The sequence below is a fragment of the Labrus bergylta genome, chromosome 5 (genome assembly GCF_963930695.1).
Source record: "Labrus bergylta chromosome 5, fLabBer1.1, whole genome shotgun sequence".
NCBI classification, from domain to species: domain Eukaryota; kingdom Metazoa; phylum Chordata; class Actinopteri; order Labriformes; family Labridae; genus Labrus; species Labrus bergylta.
The window spans coordinates 16,552,646-16,578,108 of NC_089199.1; the positions used below are offsets into that span (position 1 = coordinate 16,552,646).

The window sequence follows — 25,463 nt, forward strand, 5'->3', positions numbered from 1 at the left end:
ATTTTCAGAGCTGCTAAGAGAAAAAAAAAAAAAGACAGGGTTTTACATTTGGACAGATAGCCATGGTGGTGTTGAAATTGGCACCCTGGTTTGGGTGACTTTATAACACTGTGTTTGTGATGATTTGGAAATGTTGTTTACCTGCAGGAAGTGGATGAAGTAGCAAAGCACCAGCCTGTTAAGATCAGGCAGAGACTGAACCACGGCGATTGCTGCCACTGGGTCATCACAGTTATTAACGCACTGCTTGTAGAAGTTCATCGGTATGAGAGGTTCCTCAAGCTCTCGATACCAGAGCTTCATCAGAGATGCTGAACAAGAAAAAGACACAGCCTTAATTTTAACATTCACACCCATCATATACATGCAGACACAGAAACAAAGAGCTGATTATTTGGATTACACAGTTCTTTCCTCACCAGGAACGTTGGGGTCAGAGAGATTCTCTGGGATCCTCCACTGGTCTACCTGGAGCTTCAACGCGTTCACTTCGTCGATGTCTCCTGGCACTCTGAAATAAAAGAAATCACTTCAGTTACACTCAGTAGCCACAAGATGGAACCCTAACTCTACTATTACATATTATCCATGTCCTGTGGCATTTTAATTACTCCTGCACACCCTATTGACTTTGAATGTGGCCTGTTGGCTGAAAGTACCATGCTCTTTGTAAGAAAACAAAAAGATTATTATAAGATTGTCTTCAGGAAGGTCCACAAGTACAGCTAAAATTTTCAGTGAGCTTCGTACAAAGTAATCTTGACCCAGAGGACACTTCTCTAAATAAACCTAGATGCTACAGAATTAAAGTTTCAAGACAAAAACCCAACCCAAACACACAGTTGATGAGCTCCCTCATGCTTGTAAGCTTAAGCAGTAATGTAAACACATATTATGAAGCACCAAATTAAACAGTGCTGGTCTCAGGAGTAAAGCAGGGCTGTGTTTGTTCTGCTGTCTGTTGTGTGTATTGAACACAGGGAAAGCCTGCGTTGGAATACAGGGATACACGAGACCACACACATCTGTTTATACACACTCTTCATACAATAAAGCATAAACACACATACAGTACATAAGATCCCCTTATATTTTCCTACCCTCCACCTCTCTCACACTGCTCAAGTCGTGGCATGTAAGTGGCATAGTGAAGACTATCTTACCTGAAGATGCCCTCTGTCTGAGCCCCGCCCAGAGCAAGAACATACTGGGAAAGTTGAACCTGCACCCAAGGCAGTTTTCTGTCTGGGAACAGCTCACTCTGCCTCTCCATCACCTCTTCCAGCGAACTGCCAAACAGGGAGGGGGTGATGATGGCCCGCCTACTGTGGTCGATCTCCTCCAAGGTGGGCTTACGTAGACCCTGCAGGGGTGGGGGGTAAGGAGAGGAGGAAGATTTACAACCTGGGTACGTCAGGACCTATGATTCTAATCATAGTTGTGTCTGCAGCTGTGATACTATGACTGTGTATGTGCCTGTAATTATGTCTCTCTCCGTGACAGTATCTAGGATGACTCAAATGCGAAACTTTCAAACGGCCCCATTTTTATCCTGTGAGAACAACATATTTTTGATTTCAGGTGAATGCAACAGAGCTCAACTCGTGTTGTGTTCTTTCACTCATTCAGCTCACCTTTTTGCCCCCTGTGATCGCCACCTTCAGCAGTTTCCGATGGCAGAACTTTGCATATGTGCTTATAGGTAGACCTGAGGGCGAACAGAAGAGGTAAGCTTAGTTCAATTAAAACAAACTCCAAAAGAGACAAAATCAAATCCTTGTTATCAAACTTAGAAAAAACCCTCAAGCATCAGCCAGCATTGAACACTCAAATTATAAATTATTTAAATTCTTCTTCCCGCGAAATAAGAAAAAAAAGAGCTGTTTTTCCCACAGATGTCAAATAGCGTAAAGCGAAGCAAGCTGTGGTAATTGGAGAGACATGTTGACGGTGTGAATTTGGCATATGGGGATTAGAGCAGGCCCAGCTCAACTGTCAGGCTGAGGGAAGATTTACTGCTGTTGAACAAAAGCTTAAGAGACAGGATTCAGCCTACACATCCAAACTTCAGGTGATTCATCCGTGTACACAGACATGAAGGGCTGGAATGAAAAACAAAGAGGCTTCCTGTCTTCTACCTGCTCTAACTAGTTACTGTAGGGCTCAGATGTATTTTACAAGTTAACTCAATCCCTCTGTCCCTTAAAGATGAAGAATTATGTCCACCTCTTGGTCTTCAAAAAAATAAAGGGGTCAACCAACAACCTGGTCCTCATGCTTGATCCTAACTGAAAATCACCCCTTTCTTTAAATGCTGTGGTAACACGGCACGGGTTAACTCCTAACACACCCCTCTCGTCTATTCCCGTTCCCAGAATCCTCCACTTTATCAGCTACCCAAACCACTGCCAGGTGGTAAAACTCACCATGGGATATTGAAAAACAACAAACACTTTGCAGTGTACTTCCTACAGTCAAAGATCCCAGATTTATGGCAAACAGGTGACTCTCATAGATGCTCACACAACTGCTGATCTGACCAAGTTTGACTATAATTATATCTAATTAGAGAGATCATACCAATAATTTGCCTTTGATCGTTGCAATGACAGTTTATTTTTCCCAAGTCTCACAACACTGAGACTATGCACTAAAGCAAGAGTTGCCGAGCCCCTGTGCTGCACCGAGAGGGGCTTTAACACGACTGGTGGTCTATATTTACATCAAGATAGTTGGCAGGAAAACAAAAACAACCAGGCAACTAAACCCCTGGAGAAATCTGAGCTCATCCGCAGCTTGACTATACTGTACCAGGCTGAGAACATAATGACACCTGTCTGCATACAGGCTGAAGCTAAATTTGACATCAAAAACACAGACGCGTCAAAGCAGGTTAAGGAGACTACCTCAGTCTCGTCTTCGTCATTGTTTATGCGACAGTCCAAGTGCTGATTAAAGCAGGTGATCACTTATGCTTAAAGAAGTCTATTTCCAAGCACAGATCAGGCAGGTATAGGCTGACGAGAGGCCTCCAGTTGCCCCATGTGACTCCTATTGCTGCTCATCGCTCTGGTCACGCAAGTGCCATGCATGTTCACGCTCTTCCAGCCATCAAAGCAAACAGCAGCTCTCTTTATGCCATCTATGTACATGTGAGACTTCTTTCTTATATGCTTTGACCAAGATTCCAATCGCATAAGACCTTTAGAGTTAGTCAGTATTTACAATAGACTCTCTCAATGGCCTCTTAGTCAGAGGTTTTAAAGCCTTTTAAAGCAGAACTGAGTCACTCAACTACAATGTGAGGCCACTGCTGTGTTGTCTGCTGTCAGATGATTGGGTTACTCTTCAGTGACATCATCATCTGAGCTGGCAGTGTGGGCTCTAATGAGGTCACGTGCCAGTGAGTGTCCCCCAAAATGTCTGTGTGACATGGCAAGTGGTGGGAGACCATAAAATGATTCACAGTGTGGTCCATTGTACCTGAACAGAACATTCTGATATTCTCAACCTACATGTTTTTTTCAGCTCAGCTTTCTGTGAATCCCATTCATCATGTCTGTAAGGACATCAGCGTTCGCTCATCTGGAAAACACAACTCTAAACTTTCCTTCCCACTCAGAACAGTCACTCTTCAAGGAGCAATATGATAGATTTTTGCTTGCTTGTGTTGGTTAGAAACTCTAGACATGGAGTTTTGAAGTAAGTAGAAAAACATCTTGAGAACTTGCTCCCTGACCTACTGTGCTCTGTTAAACAGATTAGCTAGTACAAATGGGAAATACTGAGGATCCAGAGTTCTGAGAGCAATATATTGGACTAATGAGCAGTAAATGAAAAAGAGATTTACCTTCTTCCTCGTCTGTGTTTTGTTTCCGTTTCTTTCTGGACTTTGAATTCTTCTTCAGCTTTAGTTCCTGCTGATCCAATATGAATTCACTCACTATGAAACAAAAGATAGCTGAGGTCAAATTTCTGATGGTCGATTGAAAAACATTAGGCCAATAACCAGGCCCTCAAACTCAGTCTGGGGCTTTCTGTCATAGTCAAACTGACTGGACTGAATCACAGATTCAACAGGCAAATGGAAAGGGAAAAAAGAAAATGTAAATATTTTGAAACAACTAAAAATCTCTCTGGCCAACATAAACGAAGCACAATTCAGACAACAAGGGAGGTGCAGAAGAAAGAAAGGTGACCCACCCTGTTGCTCAGTCTGAGACTCACATTTCTTGTCGCTGGTAGGCTCCGTGTGTCTCTGGATGTAGCCCTCTAGGTAGCAGCGGAACTTAGGCGAGGGGGCAAAAAAGGCCAAGCTGACAGCCATCAGCTCCCATCCTGCTGCCAAGCTTCTTGGGCTGGCGTTGCCTGTGGTTTGTCTTACCAACTGTATGTACAGCTCGTCCCGCAGCCCCGGCATGTCCCAGCACTTGGTGACAATGAGCAGGGCGGAGTGACGGCGGTCCAGACGTGAAGGCCTGTCTCCCATGTAGGTCTGCACCAGCTTGAACATCTCGCAGGCCTCTTTCCTAACAGCACGGTTGCTGGTGACCAGCATGGGCTTTTTGATGGATCCACGGTTCCAAGACAGCATGTTTGCAATGGAGACGCGGCGACGGAACAGGCCTTGAGTATGCATGTTAAGGTGCTTGCTGGCCCAGTCCTCCATACCCATTGCTGGAGGTGGGGGCTGCCGCAGAGTGGCGTAGGAGAGCTGGTAGGAGGATCCTTGTGCTCTGTCTCCTGCCCCATCACCTCCCTCACTGTTGTCATGACTGGCAGAACGATGGGGGCCCAGGGAAGCAGTCCGACCATCCACCATGCCTTTCTTCCTGCTTTCTAGCTGAACCTGCAGCTCTAGGGTGCCCGTCTGCAGGTGGACAAAAGATGAACATTAGATAGTTAAAAACGAGTTACATCGAAGAGGAGGAGGGAGGGGACAGAGGGGTGAGGCAAAAGAGTTACAAACTGTGTGTATGCAGCTGCAGAGACCTCACTGTGTCATACTAGCAGCTGGGCTGCCCTCCGCCTACTGTGCTCCACAGAGCTAGTGCTTGAGGGGGAGTGCTTGCAGTCCAAATGCTAGAAAAGAATTGTACCGGGAAAGAAATCTCCTTGAATCCTCATGAACCCTAATCTGAAGAGCAGGTTACCATAGTTCCATAACAGCCCAAATACCTGCCACCTTTATTGCACCAGACCCATCTGTACTCTACATGACTAGACCAATGTTAAGACACCCCAATGATCCCAACGGTTATGTTTATGATTGAAATGAGGGCCTACCCTCAATCAGCAAACCACATAAATACTGAGAAAGAGCCAGGGACAACACAAAACCTCGGCCAGAATCAGAACTTAAATTTACAAATGGAAACTAAAACTCTGACATGTGGAAGAATGGACAATACGGAGGTGATGGGTGCCAGAAAAGCTGGACTTTAGATTTTGGTTTCTAAATTGAAAAGAGAAGATTTGAGGTTCAGTTCTGCTTTAGATGTACATGTTTAACTCGGGATCGAGACATATGCTGTAAAACTTATGCTTTAACATAATTATACTGAAAATGTACAGATGCATGGACACAGAACTGTAATTTAGTCATGCTATGGGTGTAGACACAACATTACAATAGTGGAAAGAGCATACCACTTCGAAGAACATAATCAATTTAGTTTAAATAAATTGTCAGCTTCAGTAAATGCTTTGAATAAGTTAGTTCAAAGATCTTTTGGCCAGAGCAGAAAGCTCAAATGTGGAAATGTGGAGCTGCTCATAGTAAGCCATAATCTGTGTGTATCTGTGCGCGTGTGTGTGATATAACAGCAGGCCTGAAAAACATTCCAGGACAGACTTAGGGGGCCCACTCAGTGCTTCTTGGCTGTTGTCTAACATGCTAAAGCTACAGTGGTACCAATAAGCCTTGGTACCAGCTTGCCTTTGCTTCCTCATCCTTTCCCTCCTCCTCTCTCTGCCAAATACCATATGGCCTGTAGTGGTCTTCCTTCCTGACCAGGGGAAGCCATGTCCTGAATCTCTCTGGTCTGGCATGGGCCCCAGAAGCCCAAACACAGAGCTGGCATATGAGTATACAGAACCTGCAGTGCCTGGCAGATGGATGTGGGTAATAAGATGACAGGTAATGCTGGATCATTTCCATAACAGTCAGTGGAGACCAGCCTGCCCACTGCTTACCGTCCTAGGGACATTTAAGCACTCAAAAAGTGAATGTGAGAGGCAATACTCACAAATTCTACTTTCAAAGTAATAGATTAGCCTCACTGTTTTCATCTCAGAGCTCCCTCTTAAATCAGACATTCGTTATGAATTTGCAGATATACATGGACTTCTTCTGAAAACAACACTTCAATTTATAGAGGTCTAGGCAGAACTTCTGCTGTGTGAGGGAGATTGGAGAGTGGAAAAAGTAGTTATTGAAAAAGGCTCCGCATGTTAATTATTATGTAACTTTTTTCAGGAGTGTCAAATAGTTTTTTCATCTTGGATCATGTGCATCTCTTGTGAGTACTGCTGACATCTTGATGTGCATGGTTTCCTGACATATGTTGTATTTTGTGATGTCTAGGGTTTAAAAATCTGCTCTTTGCTTAATAGCCAAGAGGAATATTTTTACTGAAACAATCCATCCATTCTTCCACATTTAGATTCTAAACTAGACACCATAAACCATATCCAAAGCCCCAGTAGTTAGTGTGATATTGAATCTGGAAAGGAATAAGTATTATGATGAGTCCATACCAAACAAATATGATACTACTTGCAATGCAGGGTTCATGATAGGATTTTTTTTCACAATTTTTGTTAGAGTGTGAGAAAACCGGTATCAAGCTTTAGATATGAGAGCTTATTGACGTTTCTTCACTGTTTACAAAGTTGAATCATGATTCATTGCATGGATTTGAAACTTTCTTCCCTACATGTAACGAATTTCACCCGTTTTTGAGGTACCGTTACATCCCTGGACAGTAAAGTATCATAAAACTGTTTTAGTCACATAAACATTCACCAACACAATAATCAAGGTTGGGGTTACCTGTGAGGGTGGTCCTGGGGTCTCTGGTGAGGACAGGCTGGCCTGGCTATTCACACTCATTTCCAAGGTGTCCACCTTTTCATAGGTCCTTTTCTGTCTGCCAGGTATCTCAAGAGGAGTCAGCACCGGGTTGCCATGGGTACCGGCCCTACTCAGTGATCGGGAAGCCCCGCTGACGTCCTCTCGTGATGCACACCTGCCTGCTGACCCACCTCCCCCTCCTCCATACCACCTAAGTGAGTCCACAGGGGAGCGTGTCCCTGGTACGGCAACCCTCTCCCCCATCTCTGGGTCCAGCCCCGCTCTTACCTCCCTCATGGTGTTGGAGCGACTAACCACCTCCCTCATCTCTGCCATCAGTCTCTCATTTAGGGCACACAGCTCCCCGCTGCTGCCTACTGACCCTGGCCTGCCCCCTGCACCGCTACCAGCTCCAACCCTTCTCCTGCTCTTCCTTCTCAGACTTGGGGAGGGGCCAGTTGAGTAACCAGAGTCTTGGTAGTTTGCTGTAGCCTGGGGGGTCGAGGAGGGGAAGTCTTGTGAGGCCTGGCTGCTCTGCCTGCTGTGTCGGGCCTCCATGGCACGCTGGACAGTGGCCTCAAGAACCCTCCAGGTTTGCTTCTTGTCCAGTGTACTTGGGCCGGGTGGCCCTTGCTCTCTGTCCCTAATCTGACCTCGAGTCTGGGGCAAAGAGTGTGCCTGATGCTGTGGATGTGGATGTGGCTGAGGCTGGGTCAAGATAGGATCCTGCCTGGAGGTAGGGGAAGGGGCACGTGTGGGCACTGGAGATCCTGTTGGGGGCCCCTGTTTGGGATCCACGTTGACCATGTGCCTAATGCACTCCAGACCAGCTGGACTATAGTCAGAGGCTGAGGGGTTTCTTCTATGTCTGGACCCTGGATGAGCAGGACCAGGGTGCTGGAGGTGTCTGGGCTTTTGGAGGCTATGAGTAGGTGTCAGGCGAGACAGAGGCTGTCCGTTGTGCAGGTGTGCCCCCTCCACCTCCATGTCTATTGGGGGTTCGTCATATATAGGACACTCTGAAACTGGCTCGTCATAGATTGGGGCAGTGCAACCATACTGCGGAGAGATTGGGCGAGGTGTGCTGGTCTGTGACCTGTGAAGGAGTGGACTGGGATGGCTACTGTCTGATGTCACCAAACAGAAGCTGCCATTGCTGGCTTTTCTCAGGTGATGGGCCTGACGTGTATCGGCTGCCATTTTGCCAGAAGGTGCTGTTTTATATCCCTGAGTAGAGCTTATATGTCCTCCTTGAGACTTGTTTCCAGAGGGGTGCAGGGTGATGGTGTTAGCTTTGCTTTGTGCACTGTGCTGGAGGTGCTGCTGCTGTGGCAAGGTTGGGCCTGGCTGGTTACGGCTCATGCTGTTCACCTTCACCAACATGGCTGCTTTAGATCCTGGTGCAGGCTGCCATCTTTGAGAAGTGTCCCTGAAGAAGAGAAATCATAAGAAGAATGAGACTTGCTCTTGCTCAAGGCAACATTGTATTTGTAGCTTATATAAAACCCCCAAAAGTCTATAGATGGTCAAATAAAAGCATCATTATATACAATAGTACACAGGCATGAAGCAATTTGCTATATTTTAAACATTTCAAGAAAGCCACAGATGACAGGGCTGGGAAAATCATCAGATTCTTCTAAACATTTTGCTGACCTCCAAAGACTTCACTCCATTTTTAGACTGGCAGTCATAATAGCCTCGTCAAACCCATGAGACAATAACTCCAGTGTGTAGTGCAAACCAAGTTCCTAAAAATAAAGAGTGACTGAATACAACACATCTCACAGAAATCAATCCTCAACTTGGGACTCAGATGTCTGGAGAATGGTTCAAAGTAACGCTTTAATGTATGAAATACACATTGGTGGTTGTATTTCTATTAAGTAGCTATTGTAAGTGTCATTATTAAAAGTTATCTGAAACATTCAATGAACATTTGGATGGCAAACAAGCAGAACCCATTTAAAGATGTTGAAGAACTGCAGTTTTTCACAGCTGAGAACATCTGCACTTGGGTACAAAGGTTAATTCTTCTCCTTTTGGTTAAGTGGCCGGGCTTTCTTCAAACGCAACGGCTCACTTCTAATCCCAGTAATGTTAAACAATCTGCTATCAATCTGGTCATGCTGCTCTGGTCTACTGCCCTTGACTCTGCTGTCACCTCATAATCTTCCCCAGCCATCAGGTCTTTAAGTTCCTTAACTGATCAAAAACTTGCCCTCTTAAACAAAAGTGTATGTCTAACGCAGGCATTACGGCACATCCACGAACAAAGTTGCTGCTGGCCTGAGTAAGTTTAATGTGACGCAGTACAGAATACACAAGCTCTATAGGCTTGCTGTCTAGATTAAGGTCATACAGGTAAGTAACTCTGACAGCAAAAAAAGGACACTTACCTTCCCTCACTCCAATCTCTACTGAACATACAGTGAGATAATTAATTAGATTAAAGCCAATCACCTTCTGTCCTTGTTAATCCAAACATAAACACAGATCAGCGTAGAGTTTGAGCAAGTCTTTAAATGCTTCCTTTTCCCAAATGCTCTCAGTTGAGAATTAGGCTGTAACAGTGGTAAGAGGACGCAGAGGGAGGAGGGAAAGAGGCGGAGTGACCCCCCCTCTCCTCCCCACATCTCTCTGGAACAATGCTGAAACAATTCCCCTGAGGTCTCAGGCCAACGGCAAACTTCCTTTAGTCCTCCTAGCTACAGCTCAGCCTTCTCTCCCTTTCAGGACCTGGTGCCTCCACCCCCCATCGTCTATACAGTGAGTCACACCAACTCAGAAGTTTGAATGTAAACAGTCTCTCATCTTCAAACGGTTTTACAGATTCACCATCCAGGGAGTGCCTATAAACAGCTGGATCACAGCCACCTGGCACAGCAACAGGACAGCCTGCCACAACCACCATTGCTGGGATTGCTCCAAGGCTCCCACCTCACTGAGACCAATCAGGGAAGTTTACAGCCTAGACAACACTTAATACACACAGAGAGACAGGCACGTGTGAAGACAAGAAACTCTGAGGGATTGGATTCACCCCAAACCGCCACTGTTTAGTTGTTACAAGCAAGTGTGAGTGTGTATGGTTATACAGGTTGGAAAGGGGGGGTTGATAGGTGACAGCTGTAAACATGAGAAGCCACTGTTTGTACTCTTTGAAACAGTGTATGTTTTCTCACTCTGGTCTTGTCAAGCAGGAGGAGGTGATAGAAGTGCTATAAAATCATTCCCACATCAGCAGCTGATCGTTTAGCACCGGTTTGCTAAGGCAGGAAAAGCTCACACATGAAACAACAAGGCTTTTTTAAATAATTAGAGACGGTAACAGAACTCAGCGGACCTCACACATAAAACCACAATAATCAAATCCCACTTTCATTACGCACAAACAAATGAAACCTACATAAAATAATCTCTGAGGGTTCATGTGATGGCTGACTGTAAAAACTAGGAATCTGTCCGATATGCTGTTGGTGGGTGGATGACGTACTTTATAGCAGTGACCCTGAGATAGTAGTGACCACTACTTCCTGTCTGGGGAGGTCCTCTGGAAGGTTGGAGAGAGGACTTCCCTACATGCAACACAAACAGGAAATGCCTAATGTACTGTTCACACACTGTGGCCATGGCAGAAGTATGGGCTAAATCTCAATTATAGGGAGCTTATACATAGCTTTACAATGTTTAACTTAATTCATGGGAAATTTATATCAGGGAATCAACATAGGCCCCTTTGAGCCTTACCTAAACGTCAACATCAATAAAGGTTTACTGAGAAATATGCAGTTGTGTTGTAATATTTTTCAAGGACTGAAAGTAAACACAATTACTAGTCTGTGAGGGGAATCCTGCTAAGGCCATCTCACAGAATTTAGACAGAGAGGGATTTAATCAGGTTTCGTCTCTGTTGTCTGCCCACCATTGTCCTAGTCAGGCTTAGCAAAAGGTCTAGTATGTTCACCCCTTCCATCTTTGGCACAATATGCTGGATGTTAGTGGGGCGTTTGGTGTGATGATCATCACCGTCACATGGGGGCCAGTAGCCAACTCCAACAGTAAGACTCTGCAGTGTCTTCGATCTCTATCCAAAGCCTGTAATCCCATTACACAGCTAGAACAACACTCGCATATCAGTTAACCCCAGATCAACCAAATAAAGTATAATTACAAACCCTGAACCATAAAGAGGGACAATGAAGATACAATGGTGAGAAAATAAAAAACAGTGCTAGAATGGGGAGATGATTGGTGATGGGAGAGGCAGGGGAGATGAAAAAGAACAGAGCTGGAGAGACAAGAGAGAGGCTGTGAGCATGTGTAAATGAGAAGGGGTGGGGATTAGTCGTGGGAGAGTGCAGCAAGGGAATGAGCGGGAAGGATGGCATTCCTCAGGGCTCTTTCAGGGGCCTCTGTGGCAGTGTGTGGAGCTTCACACAATGCATGGCTGTGCCATCGTCACGGAGACGCCTCCCTAAACGACAGCAATAGAGCAGGGGGGTGGGGGGGGGGGGGGGGCTGCTGAACCTGAATGAGCCATCTTCCCCCTCCAGGGACAGTCAGGGAAATAGACAGGCTCTTACATAACACTGAACAGGCCGAGCCTTTATTCTTACCGTTTTGAAGGTTGTTTAGAAAGGGTGTGTTGCGTGCTGGTTCTCCGCCTGTCAGGTGTTTATTGAATGGTAGTTTAAGGTAGGGATTATGTACAGCTATGTATCACAGAGTTTTAGAGACACATGAAAAGTATCACTTTTTTTTAAGTCTAACTGTTTCCAAAGAGATAATCTCTAATAATTATTTTTTAAGCACTCGACTAGAAACCCACAAACAGGCTACGGCAACTTATGCGCTCACAAACCCTTTATTCAGAGCCAGGAGCTAGCTTGAGGGACCCTCAGTAATATGGAGAAATGTAAGACAAAACAAAGTTAGCGGCCTCTTGGAAACCAACGGGGTAATCTGATTGGCCCTCAGGGCATCAAATCAACTTAAAGGTCAGCAAATTTCAATTAGTCTCAGTGGCTCTGGTGTCCTTGCTGTTCTGGATATTGCTGTTGTCAGGTTGTCTCAATAACCAGCTAAATATAAGATGGAGACTCTGCTGTCAACAGATGTTGAGTCTCTCCTTTCTTTCCTGCCTGGAATAACCGTTGTTGGAAAAGTCATCAGCTGAGTCACTTTGGCGGATGGGGATATGGATTTGGAAGTTCTTAAATATACCCCCTGGGAGTAGTGGGGTCTGAAAAACAGGAGTTATTATTAACATTGCATGGACAGGAAAAGGAAATGAGGTCGCATAGGCCAAGCTTCTGCTACGCAAACACCTCAGAGCACAAACCAATCTGATCACTGTGATCCACATAGAGGAAGGAAGCTAAAAAGACAAAGAGTTGTATCTACCTCACCAACACTGGATGCTTTTTTTCCAGTTGAACAATCTGTTATAAAAAAATTTAAGGTCCCATATTATGCTTTTTCTGGTTTTATATGCCCTTTAGTGTGTTTTCCATGTGTCCTGTGCATGTTTAGGCTCGGTTCTAGCCCCCCTCGATAAACATTTGTCAGTGCGGCATCATTGTCAGTGTGAGATCACTGATCTAAGTCCATTGGCTCGTTGTGGCAAGCCCAGCAGCTCATGTTGAAATTTCCGAGACGCGTGCTTAACAACTGACCAATAACGACAGAGCAGATCGGCAGACCAATCAGAGCAGACTTGGCCCACGTGGGGTCTAACAGTGGGGGCTCAGCAGAGTGCAGCTGACAGACTCAGAGCGTAGAGGGAGCAAGGAGGAGCAGTACATGAAAACAGACACTTTTTTCAGACTTTAGCTGTTGTGAACGTACAAAAACAGGTTCATAGATTAAATATATGAACCACAAAAAGGGTATAATATGGGCTCTTCAAGAAAAAGCATAAAAGGACAATTTGGGCATACACAAGGTTGGTAGACCCCTAGTTCCTGTCAGACACCTCCAGAGAGACAGCTGTCCTATGACAGCTGAACGGACACACCTCCCTCATCTGAGACAAGATGTCTACCAGTTGTGCATGTCTGTGGCTCCCATAGCCTGACCCTGTGAGTAGTGCTGGGCTGGGCAAGAAAACAGCCACTAGGATCATTTTGAAGATACAGGATGAGGCCAAACCCAACTGGATTCCAGAGAGACCTGCCTCTTTAAGTGTATCTGTAACTCTTCTTGTGAGGGCAGATCCCATGATCAACTAAAAATCCTCTTCAGACACAAAAAACTGTTCCCATCAGTCCCAAGCCTCAGAGAGATGATTGAATATACAAACAGGGCAGAAAAATAAAAAACAGTGTAACAAATAACTACGTCCCATTCAAAATATATTTGGAACCCTAAAAATCATGTATGCATGCTGCAAGTCAGCTGAGGCAGTGACAGTATCATGCCTGAGGCCAGTTCACATGCGGTGCCATAGCCAATTCAACTACAACCAGTGTTTAGTGATATCTAAAAAAAACAAAAAAAAACCCAATAATATCTTTTGACACACGGCCTCAGTGAGACACTTTAATTGTCTCTGTAATCAAGTTCGAGAAAGCCATAAACTTTGAGTTTATGAGAAAGCCAGTGAAATGTGGGGCGTGGAAAAAAGGGCAGGAATAAGAAATAAAATAGGATAGTGTCTCAGCAGACCAGACCAAAACAATTTTTCATATGCCCAGACTAAAAGTTCAGAGTACAATGTTTTCACATAAGAAACACACACTGCCACAGAGGCCTCTGGGTGTTTTATGTTGTTTGAGCCTCTTACCAAAGGTGATAGACTAAGTTGTTTTTGAATCTTGAACAAAAAAATACTACTTTGCTATTACAGGCATTATATAAAAACATCTGAATGGGAAACTGACCACACTAGCAGTGTGGAGATAAAACAACTCTTTCCAGTGCTGTGGCTAACCCTCTGAGTGGCAGGAGATGAAACGAGAGGTTTGTGCTCTCCCAGTTAACAGCCAGACAATGTGTGACTCATTAGAACGTTATCTACTCTATGTTAAGCCCCTTCATCTCCTAAAATAAACTAGTGATTTATCCAGCATGAATCACAACCAGACAGTACAAGCACGTGAGGGTAACTTGTTGTGTTTTGCTTTACTTTCGTTTTTAATGACATAATTTACCCCCAAAAAAATCCCCCCGAAAAAGAAACTGAAATAGAAAGTAAATGTTTCCAATTTTTTTTTTCTTTTTGTGGACAATGCTTTAATAATTCTACTATATATCATAGTGGAAAAAAAATGAATTGGGAAACTTGTTGGGCAGTTAATTAAATTAAGCTTCATTCTCTCCACTTTTTTGAGGAAGGGCTTCTTTGTTTAACATGTTTAACAACTCTGACAGATATTTCTTTTGGTATGTATATACACCAACCTCTGTTAAAACTTTCTGAGAAGTAATCTAAAGTGAATCCTTAATCAGGAAATGTAAGTTAGCAGCAATATCATTACGGGGCTAAATGAGAGGCACAGCCTATTGCATATAACAGCATAACATGTAACATCAAACAGAGAATATATAGGGTATGGGTGGGTGGTTGGATGAATGTTGAGGCTGGATCTTTGTATCGTTGTTACTGAGCTAGTTCATGAAGTGCCACCAATGCAGAAGGGACACAATTTTTCTTAAAACAAGCCTTCTTACAGTTCATGACCCTGTTTCTACAGCCGAATGGAAGGAGTGTGAAAAGGACATATAGTTGTTCTTCTTCATTCAGCATGAGCATACTAAGACTTCCTGCTTAGAAGAAAGCTATCAGTTGACCCTGAGGGACAACTGGGTCTAAGTGAGATCCTTTGTTCCTTTTAGTGGTCCATTATATGCCTCAGGCTAACCCAGAAGACAAAAGCAGTGCTGTGACCCTGATGTGAACCACCTTTGGACGCTTCTGGGTTATGTTACACCATGATGCCATGTGTCCTCAGCAGACTTTTAACATCTACTCAACCTCAGCAGGTCTCCTGTAACCTGAAAGCTCAAAGGAAAGAAGCCCACACACAGTGATGACGGGCATACACACAGATCACACATAATATAAAGTGAAATCCACTACAACAACACAGACACACGTATTGAAAGGGGGGGGGGGGATAAAAAACTCAATACAGGTGATCTAAGATAGTTGATCTATTACACCTTTAGGTCCTCCATCAGGGAAAGAGATCAGTTCCCTTTGCTTTTATGTTCTCATAACCACATGTGACTGACATGTTTACCCTTGGAGACTACGGTACTTCCACACTTCCAGACGGTACTGATGAGCTCCACAGGCTCAAAGTACCATGAAATTCCCAGGACATGTGATAAGACTTGGCCAATGAGTAACAGATTTGGCACGAAGACAGACGCACTCATATGCCTTCATTTCCTATAAGAATAGAAAAATAGATATGAGCTTTAAAAAACAGAGGGCCAGACAGACAGCGAAAGGAAGCCGTATCCAACAACCAGGGATTAGAATAACACAAAGGGTGTGTTGTGTGGTATTTGGAAACTCTTCTATCTACTGAAGAGATTTATTAATAGCCCAAAACAAAAGGAAACTGGTGTTGGAAGAACTGTGATTGTCCCATCTCCGCAAAGAACAGCATTGTTTTCAAAAGGTCATAAGCTAATAACATTTGATCTCTGCTGAGAGAAAGGGGAAGGGAAAATATGTGAAGACATTTCTAAAATAGCAATGATATCCATGCAGATGTTTGAGGAACTATGAAATACCCCATTACTGTATGGAACTAAAATAGTGAAGACCAAAAGGTGCATGTAAAAAAAAAAAAAGAAAAGAGAAGACTATGCTCTCATGAAAGTCCCGTACACTCCACTGCTTTGGATTGGACAGAACAATTTGCTAACCCTCAAACATCTATGACCTTTCTAACTCTCCATTTAAACTTTCTCCCTTCCTCCTTACCATTGATCCTTGTCATAATCAATAAGGTGGGCCTCTAACTGAAGACAAGCATGACTCCGTTTGTTTTCATCCATTTTGAGCTGTCACATTCCACCCCCTCTGTGCATTTTGTGGTTTCTAATTACATGCTTAGAGATGGAGGCTGGTGAGCATGTGAGGGACCATATGGCTAAGTAGGGTATCAAGACTGTGTAGCAGAGAGTCCACCGCTTCCTCTGAAGAACACAGCTGGCCATTGTTTCAAAGAGAGACAGTTATGGTTGAATCACTGGTCAGTTTTCTTTTTTAAAGGTTTATTTTTGGACTTTTTTTTAGAGATAGGACAGTGGATAGAGTCAGAAATCTGGGAGAGAGAGAGTGGGGGATGACAATCGGATAGGAGCCACAGGTCGGATTGGAACCAGAGCTGCTTGGAGACCTCGGCCTCCATGCGTGCACAAACCACTACGCTACCCCTCAAGGTACTCTTAACACTCCCTGCACCCACCAGAGGTAATACAACATGGCCCCCAGCTATGTCTGACCAATTGGTTTCCCTCAACATTTTAGTAATCTCAAAGGAACTGAAGGTCAAAGGAGACACCTTCTAATGGCCAAGGTTTGGTACAAGAAGGGTCAGAGGAACCAGAGAGCGAGAGTCGCCACAGCAGAGCCTCTGAAAACCAGCAGGACCCGCCTTGTTTATAGGCAGCTGGAATGTAGCGGTTCTGCTTGTTATTAACCACAGACAACACTCTCTCACATGCCTCTCATGCATGCACATTTAAGCTCTCAACCATAAGAGGCATTACAGTCTTTGAAGGCCTGGGGCCTAGATTTGTTTTAGGAAAATGTAATGAACATTGGAGCAGGGTGGTGCTGGTGTGCACACAGAAGGACACTGAGATGGCCTCAGTGGCCCTGTGCCAGGGGAAACAGAAGTGGCATGTTTGGAATCTAGCTTTGAGGGAAGAGACGGTGGTTTGGACAAGGCCACAACGCAGAGCATGTGATGGGGGCTCTGAATGACTTACTGTTAAAGGCCGTTCTGCACCACTAACCCTAGCGTGAGGGGGGTGCCCTGCTCTCTAGTATAACTGACCGTTCTCCCCATTTGGTAGCAATTTGCTGAAATAGCTGAGCATGCTTCACAGGCAAAAGTATGGAAACATGGACCATATGGAATGTTCAGATAAGTGAGAATGAAAATAAAAAAGGAGTTTGAGCTCAGTCTCAGTGGTCAAAAGTCAAAATAATTCTGCAAGTTCTCATAGCTGGAGCATTTGAAAGTCATTATGATTCACTATGCCACATGCTGCGATGACTATCACATTTCCCCACTTTTCTCCAGGTAAAATGATCCGCTAATGATTAAGCACAAATCCCTTTCCAGACTTACTGTACACAAGCTACCAAGGTTTGGTCATGCTTACCTCTGAGTGTTTTTACTGCCTTCTGAGCTGTATTCGCTACTGCTTCCATCTCCCTGCACTCTGCTGTCCACTGAAGGGTCCAGCTTGACATCAGCAGCCTCCTCATTGGTCTCCAAAGGTCTGGGGACAGGGCTGTCTCCGTCCTGCTCAGGCTGAGGAGTGCAGGGCCCTTGGCTCCCTACACTGCTGATACTTCCAGTCGTTCCATGGTGTTGCCTGTCCGCACCTCCTCCAGCCCGCTTGGCCTCACTGCATCGCCTCATGGCCTGGAGCTGGGACAGGGGTACAATATCTGCTCCTTGGGGTCGATGCCAGACTGTGCGTCGCCCAGAAGAGTTGTAGTAGTAAAAGCGGCCACTGTGGTGATCAAACAGCTCCCACCACTGGTTACCGTCTGACTGGCGCACAGGAACGCCTGGAGGGGGATCCCAGCCACACTCGCCAGTGGTCAGGTTAACATACATGCGCTCACGGGAGCGTGGCTCCAGGATCTCTACCCAATCAGAGCTGAAAAAAAAGAGACAAGTCATAGTGTTAGCTGAAAATAGCAACAGATTATTCTCAAACAGGACAAGATGAAGCATTAGAGGCCATGGTCACGCCTGAGTACTAATCAACTCAACAAGCCAGTAAACAACTCACACTGTTTGACAGACTATGAGGCAAAACAATGCCCATTTGGCCATATGGGAAGACTGTCCGTGTTTGTGTGTCCTACATGTTTCCATCTGTTTGTGTGTGTGTATGCAATGATATCATCTCATTGGTAAGAAATGGAGCAGCAGGGGTGATGGTGTGTATGTGTGTTTCCTGAATAAGGGGACAGGTGGACACACTCAGCGAGACACCAGGCATCAAGTCAGCAGGGCCCAAACAGAACCATACGCTCTCAGTGCTACTATGGCAAAAACCAATGAGCTTAACTACAATCACAGAGTGGCAACAGCAAGCTCAGCACAATACACACAGGCAACAAAAAGGGACAGTGGAGAGGGGCGGTGCAAAAAAAAAGAGATAACAGCAGAAAGAGAAACAGAGTACAAGACAACCCAGTTTGCAGAAAAGTATACACTCACAAGGCATGGATAAGAGAGGCTACTAATTACATGCAATTAGAGCATGAACTGAATTTCAGAGAACTTATAGGACACTCCATTTGTGTTGAAAAGAGTGTGCCGCATGTTATAACTACATTATATAACACTGTAGCCACCTACATGAAATCAGGGACAATTAATGTCTGAGAAATAAGCAATGGCGGCCGATTGCTGGTGTATATCCAGGTCATGCAACCCTTTAGTGGGCTCTTTTATGTCTCCTTTGATCTAGTTCCCTAATGCACGCCTTAACTGTTCCAGAAAATCCATGTGGGAACAGGAGCAATGCAAACAGGCAGTTAAGACTCCTTTCCCAAGTCTCAGACACAGTAGATCTGTACATCAGAGCCAGAGGAAACACAACTCTCCTTTTTAGAGTCTCTTAATGACCACTTCAGGGTCCTGGCAAGCCTGGGTAATTTCTCTTCTTCAGCATCCCATCCAACTTTGGCCTAGTGTCTCTAAGTGAAAGGTGCCAATGGGTAGGATTCTGAGTTGCAAAATTGGATCTTTTCCCAGCTGTCACGGTTGTTTGTGGTACTTTCCTGCTGTTCAAGCTACCTGTGATGATCAGAAGGGGCACAAAGCTCAGACCGGATAAGATACCCACAAGCATTGCTCATGTACCTGCCAAGTCCACCCTGTGTGCACCCCTGATCCCAGAAATAGACACAGAGCAGTTTGGTACAAGCTAGACCTGCCTGGGTTACAATGTCACGCTGTTGACTACAACAGCTGTTCTTCTTTTTTTACCGCAAAGCCTTGGGGTACCGTATTTGACGTACCTCTTCCTCAAAAATAAAATATCAACGTCTCTTGTGTACTCTTATGGCTAGATATATGGCTATATGGAGAGAATATAGGAACCGTCTACATAATGTCCACGTGTCCAAGGCTCTTTGCTGGGAAGCCATCTCGTCCCTCACACCAGTCAAAGAGTCCCAACTATATTTGACTCAACAAAGGTGTTTTTTGTAAACATTTTTAACCCATCGGAATTTACAAGAAAAAGACGGAGCAAGGACTAAAAAAAAAAAAAAAAATCAAAAATGGTTTGAGTTCATTTGTTCAGTGTAGTGTGACATACCGACTTGTTACAAAGAGACAAGTCCCAGCTATCAGATGATGACTTTCAGACTAATTAGATCTGCAACACTTCATGGACGGGCAGCCTTACAAATAAAGGGGCATTCAAAGCTGAGGCCAAACAGTCAACACCACCCCACACATACCAGAGCCTTCATCCTTTTACTGCACCCAGCCTCCAAAAGAGGCCTTCCCACACTGAGAAACTGATCTCTCCATACCGCATTCCTTGTTATTAAGCCCTGTGTTTGTCATCACTCTCTGTGTGCAGTGTTTGTGTCTGAATCAAAATAAATCAGTCCCTTATGAAGTTGGGCGAAAAACAAGTCAAGGCTGCGTGTTTCTCTCGCAGATTTGCATGGCAGTCAAAACTGAAACACAACTGAGAGGAACACAACTTGTGACACCTTTAATGATACTCTGTTAAATAATTTTAAGGTATTAAGAGTGTTAGTAATTTCCCTTTAAGCATGGATATTTGCAGATGTGTATATGAACTAAATATAAATTAAGATTTATATGCATGTAAGCACAAATCTGTCTACTTTATGCAGGTACATGACCTTACAAGACCTGGTTGCAATTCATACACTAAATAACTCTACTATAAATGTATTGGACATTGATCAGCTAGCTACTATCTGATCAGCTATATTGAATTATTTTTTACCCCCTTGTTTTCTTTTCCCCTTTAAATGTTCTAAAGAGAATTTAATTGTGAACAACCCGTAACAGAAACCCAGATTTGAGGGTCAACTGTGGCAGCATGGGGTGTAGTGGTTGCGTAAGGACTGTTCCCTCTAGGTAAATAAACAGCAGTAGAGTTGAGAACGAGCCTGCTGGGCTCTGCTGACACGACCAGATAAGCAGGAAGACAGACCAGTGTTCAGGTTCCGAAGTTCCTGGAACATCACTTTTGGGAGTAGTCAAGCAACATGAGTCTAGTGCATTACATGCCACAAAGGGACATGTTGTCAGCTGGATTTACCAGGCTTGGGGTGAACACACTTTGATTTATTCATATTTAAATTGAAAATTGATTGTCGCTCTATATTAAAAACATATCCCTAGTTCTAATTAAATAAAAAAAGTGATTCCACTGCTCAAACTTGACGTACTTAATTTGATAGAGCAACAACCTAGATGCTGTGCATATCTGGTAAACTTAACTACATATAATACCGTGACAATTAACCTCAGACCAGATTTCCTAACTAAAGAAGCCAACATTAAAGTGCAGAGCATGGCTCTTAACAACCAGGCAGTCTGCCTCATGCTGCAAATGTTCATAAATGGTTTGGAATGCAGTCTGCAGCGGCCCAGCGAAGTTTAACTCCAACCAAAATGTTTTATATTGAACTAAAATTAACTTACACACATGGTCCTGTGACTGAAGGACACAGCACCTGACTTACCTCAGAGGAAACTCAATCTAATTAAAGCAGACTTCTATGACCAGGGATCCGTGTTAGAGGTTTGTGTGGTCCTTTACCAGTCCTGACACCTCTCAGTAAACACATGAAAACATAGAAGGCTGAGGAGTGGTTGGATTTGACAGATTCTTTCAGAAATATAAAAATAGTAACTGTTAGTAGTCACAAGACTCTTAACGTAATCTTATTTACAGGAACCTTTCTTCTTTCCCAACGGTAATCTTCATTTGAGATAATTCTATGTATCAGTGGGTACATAAAATACCGACACCTTTGAAAGGATTCATAGCGTTTAAATGCGTATATAAAATCTAACCCTCTGCTCTACCATTGTACTCAAGATCCCTTTTCTCTCACTTGAGACACTTTAGCAGCCTATGGTTATTCCACATCAACTAAAAATAGGCTTGTAAATTTGTAAAAAAAAAAAAAAAAAAAAAATCTACAAACAGAGCCTGCCTCTTAGACCAAGAGGCCAGATCTGACATATGAGCCCTCTCAAAGACATGCACATGAGCACACCTCCTGATTCTTCCAGTCCCATTGTGCCAGAGGTTTCCTTCGGTAAAAGAAATGCTCCATCCATCAGCCACAATTTAAAGTCATCTCCTAAAATAACTAGAACTGAGAGCTGTTTCCCAGAGTCAGGGAAACACAGAATATAGCTCATGGAATCTGCCCCATTGTTTCAAGTCAACACCAAAGTGTAAATGGCACTTTTCCCAGCAGCAGTAAACACAGAGGACCGGACAATACATTCACTATAAATAGGGCAACAAGCAGCCCTGTGTAATTGTCCTGCTTTGCATTTCAAACAAACTTGAATACCAATGTGGCTGTGGATGTTGTCAAAAAGATAAAGGACACAGAGAGAAAAAGATTGTTTTCTCTGTGTAGCATAAAGTTTTGCCTAAACAGAGGCAGCACAGTTTCATCAGATAACAATGGCTGAAATGCAGCTTTATGATTCACTTCCATTGTGGCATTTCTGATGGACAGACAAGATACTGCCAGAAACTGAAACAATCAGCTGTATAACTACTATTTGTCCAAAACAACAAAAAAAAACTAAATAAACTAATATCAAAAATAATCCAATGACCACTGATACACCGTGGGGATGTAATGTACGCAGGCAAAAGAAATCCAATGTCCATGCAGGAGCTGCGGTATTTTGCTGGTTTATTTGATGAAAACAAACAAAAGAACAAAGAAAATCGTGGCTCCCGCTGCCTCTCTTGTCTAGGTAAAAAACAATAGGCCCACCCAGGTGCAAGCTGGTCCTCTACCTGCCGCTTACTTAAATAATCTCCGGTGCCCACAGTATTACCCAAATACCTAACAAAATACTAATACAAAACTAAATTTACTAAACAAATAACTAGCAAAAAGAAAACGTTACCCAAAATCTTTTCTAAATAAATAAAACGTGTAGAATAATTAAATAAACAACACCACCCAAATATTAGTAAACTAAATACAAAAACTAATTCTATGCCCAGTTAAATAGCTCCAACAACTACATTCTACTGACCGATTAATCGGCCAGCCGATAATACTGGTCGATATTAGCATATCAAGTGACACTTCCTTATTAGCTAATTTTATCGCAGATATGTGCCGATTTTACTAGATTTATTTACCATTGAAATAGCAATTTATTTGAAGTTTCATTGTATTAAACTCTCAGTTCTCTTTCACCAGCAGAGTGTGCTATATGGATAACAACACGCATTATCACTCCCCAGAGTGTCAAGCAGTGATGAATGTACATACAGTTACTTTCCAGTTGAGTGACCATCTTGTCATCAATATCTTTTCCAAAAGTGTTCCATAACTGGATTGATCGATCAATGCAATAAATGTGTACTATCTAACGCTACAGATGGAAGATAGATCTAAGAAAGATATGGACCAATATATCGGTCTCAGATTTTTTTTCCCTCCCCAAATCAGTATTGGTATCAGCCCCCCAAAACACAATGTCTGTTAGGCCCTACTTAACTACATTCATTTATCAATTAACGTGTTTAGCTAAGAAAATCAAGAATTCTGATTTCTACCACATCTCCTCCATTCATCTGGAAACCTTAGCACTCAGTTCAGCAAGCACAACACGCACCAAGGTCCACCCTGGCCTGTTTATTTACAGGAAATTATTAAGAGACAAAAATATTCTTACATCTTAGATACTTGATTTTAAATAAGTCATTGCTGAGTGGAGAGACGGGAGAACAAACTTAGCCCTCTAGGTAAAAATGTTGCAACAATAAGAAATTGCACACACAGAGCAAGTAGAGGCTTGTAACTCAATATAATAGAGGGAGTGATCAACCAGAAGCAGACGTCTGTTTCATTTGGTATTAATGTCCAAAGTCCATTCAGCATGGCTGCTAGGTAACCTGATTATCTAAATACTGTAATAAACAGGAGCAGGGACACACACTGACTACAGAAAGCCGCTGTATCTAACGAAGATCAGATAAGAGGTGAATGGTAATTTGGCAAAACCTGTTTAAGTGTGTATGTGTGCTTGTAGCTTCATGTGGATATACTGTAGATTACATGCAACTGCAAGCTTGTCACAGGCCTCTGTTTCTTTTCTGGAAGTCTTTATTAAACCTATGTTTCCACTTAAAACAGATATGGGAAGAGATGTATGTGTATTGTTCGTTGCAGTCCCCCCATGTGTCCCTAAACATCGGAGTGCACATGTTTCAGATGACAGAAAAAGCCCGGCACCTGTCATACACACATTCTTCGGCCCTTTTGTTTAACACCTCCCGTTCCTGCCCTGTCACCAGGGTTAGAGGTCGGTAGATCTCATGACACAATCGAGCCTCTGTTAGTGTGTGTGTTCCAATATAATAATCAAATACTTGTAAAGACTGCTGAGTCTGTAGGAGGGCAAGGGACTTCTGAGGCAGCTTGACATTCAACCCCCACAGAAACGCTCATTAAGATTTTATATTTTTGGTTAGGATGCTGAATATTTATTCTTGTACACTGACTTTAACAGTGATCTTTGTACACCAGATCCACATGGATGCATTCTGTTAGTCCCTTGTCAGAAATTGTACCGGCCCATTGTCTTGATTCAGTTATGCCAATGTTCTATGTTTTCTTCTGCAGGTAACTTCTTTAGTCAATCAATCAATCTTTAATCAATCTCTATTTGTGTAGTGCCAATTTATAACAAATGTTATCCCAAGACATTTTACAAAAGAGCATCTAAAATACCTTATTCATTGTTATATATTTTTCTGTGTATCTGTACAACAGGGTTTCTCTGTCTTGTAGCCAAGGGGTAGGCATATTCAATTTACGTACAGCCACCAAAGAATTCAAATGATGCAAACATTTAGATTATTGCATGCACTGGAAATTGGGATTACAATGAGACCTTGTACGGATGACCAAAGGCTCACATAACCTACTAATGGCATTCTCAAATCCCACACCAATGTCACCTATTCCACAACAAAAGTCTTTAAATAACTTTGAAATTGTTTATTTTATTTGAGAAATAGCCTTTTGTTTGTAGATAGTTGTGGTCTTGCCACTGTTTACAGAAATAATTGAAAAGATCCAGCTTTGCAGGAATCTAAATGACTGTGTCTCGCCACTATCTTTACTGACAATTTCAGTCGGCAAAACACAACAGCGGTCTCTTTCAGTGTAGTCAAACAATCTGAAATAAAATAGGAAATGGTTAAATAGACACAACTGCACAACAACACAAAGCTAATACCTTGTTTGATGGATTGCTTGCAACAGATTACAGGAGCCCTTCTCTTCCAGTGTTGCAGTTGAGTTTGAAAACAGAGCCACAATAATAACACGGATATGACCTCAAAAAGAGTTGAATGTTTTCTAAATGGGCTTCAGCTTACAATCACTTTTCTAGTCTTCTGACTACTCAAAGCACTTTTTACACTGCAGGTCCCACTAACCCATTCAAACTACAGTGACAAAATGATGAAAGAGGCCGCTTTGGAAAGTGTCCATCAGTATTAACTAATCCATTCATTCACATTCAGACGCCACTGACATATCAGCAGGAGAAATTTGGGGTTTAGCGTCCTCCCCAAGGACATGTTGCAGGAGCATGGGAGCAAACCCCCGACGTTCCAGTTGAGAGACGACCGACTACCTACTTCACCCCTCCTCCCTTCTTCCCCTTCAGCTTACACCCCTCAGAAACAGTTGTCAGTGTCCATTCCTCACTCATCGTGTGCTGACATTAGCAAACAAGTTTGGGGGTCGTCTTTCACTGAAAGACATGTCAGGCATGATTGAGCTGGCCTCATGTGGGAACCAGGGAGGCAGGTTTCCAAGGAGAGGTAGCGAACTTTGTTACCAAACAGCTCGGCATCCACATATCTGGCAGAGACAACAAGGCTAAGATGTGAGGATAGA

At 43.4% G+C, this 25,463-nt stretch overlaps 1 protein-coding gene across 4 annotated transcripts in view; it reads right to left on the minus strand.

The window, feature by feature from the left end:
- arhgap46a (Rho GTPase activating protein 46a) overlaps positions 1-25,463 on the minus strand; it is a 31,988-nt gene that overhangs the window by 1,808 nt on the left and 4,717 nt on the right. For 2 of the 4 annotated variants that reach the window (XM_020633781.3, XM_065955010.1), the window contains exons 2-9: positions 17,429-17,935; positions 7,055-8,504; positions 4,204-4,870; positions 3,851-3,943; positions 1,635-1,708; positions 1,164-1,363; positions 420-511; positions 142-311 (exon numbers count right to left, since the gene is read on the minus strand). In XM_020633781.3, coding sequence (XP_020489437.2) covers positions 142-311; positions 420-511; positions 1,164-1,363; positions 1,635-1,708; positions 3,851-3,943; positions 4,204-4,870; positions 7,055-8,504; positions 17,429-17,935 — 3,253 coding nt within the window. Of the gene's footprint in view, positions 1-141; positions 312-419; positions 512-1,163; positions 1,364-1,634; positions 1,709-3,850; positions 3,944-4,203; positions 4,871-7,054; positions 8,505-9,474; positions 9,628-17,428; positions 17,936-25,463 lie in introns of those variants that run through there. The other 2 variants (XM_065955009.1, XM_065955011.1) reach the window with 2 other exon arrangements.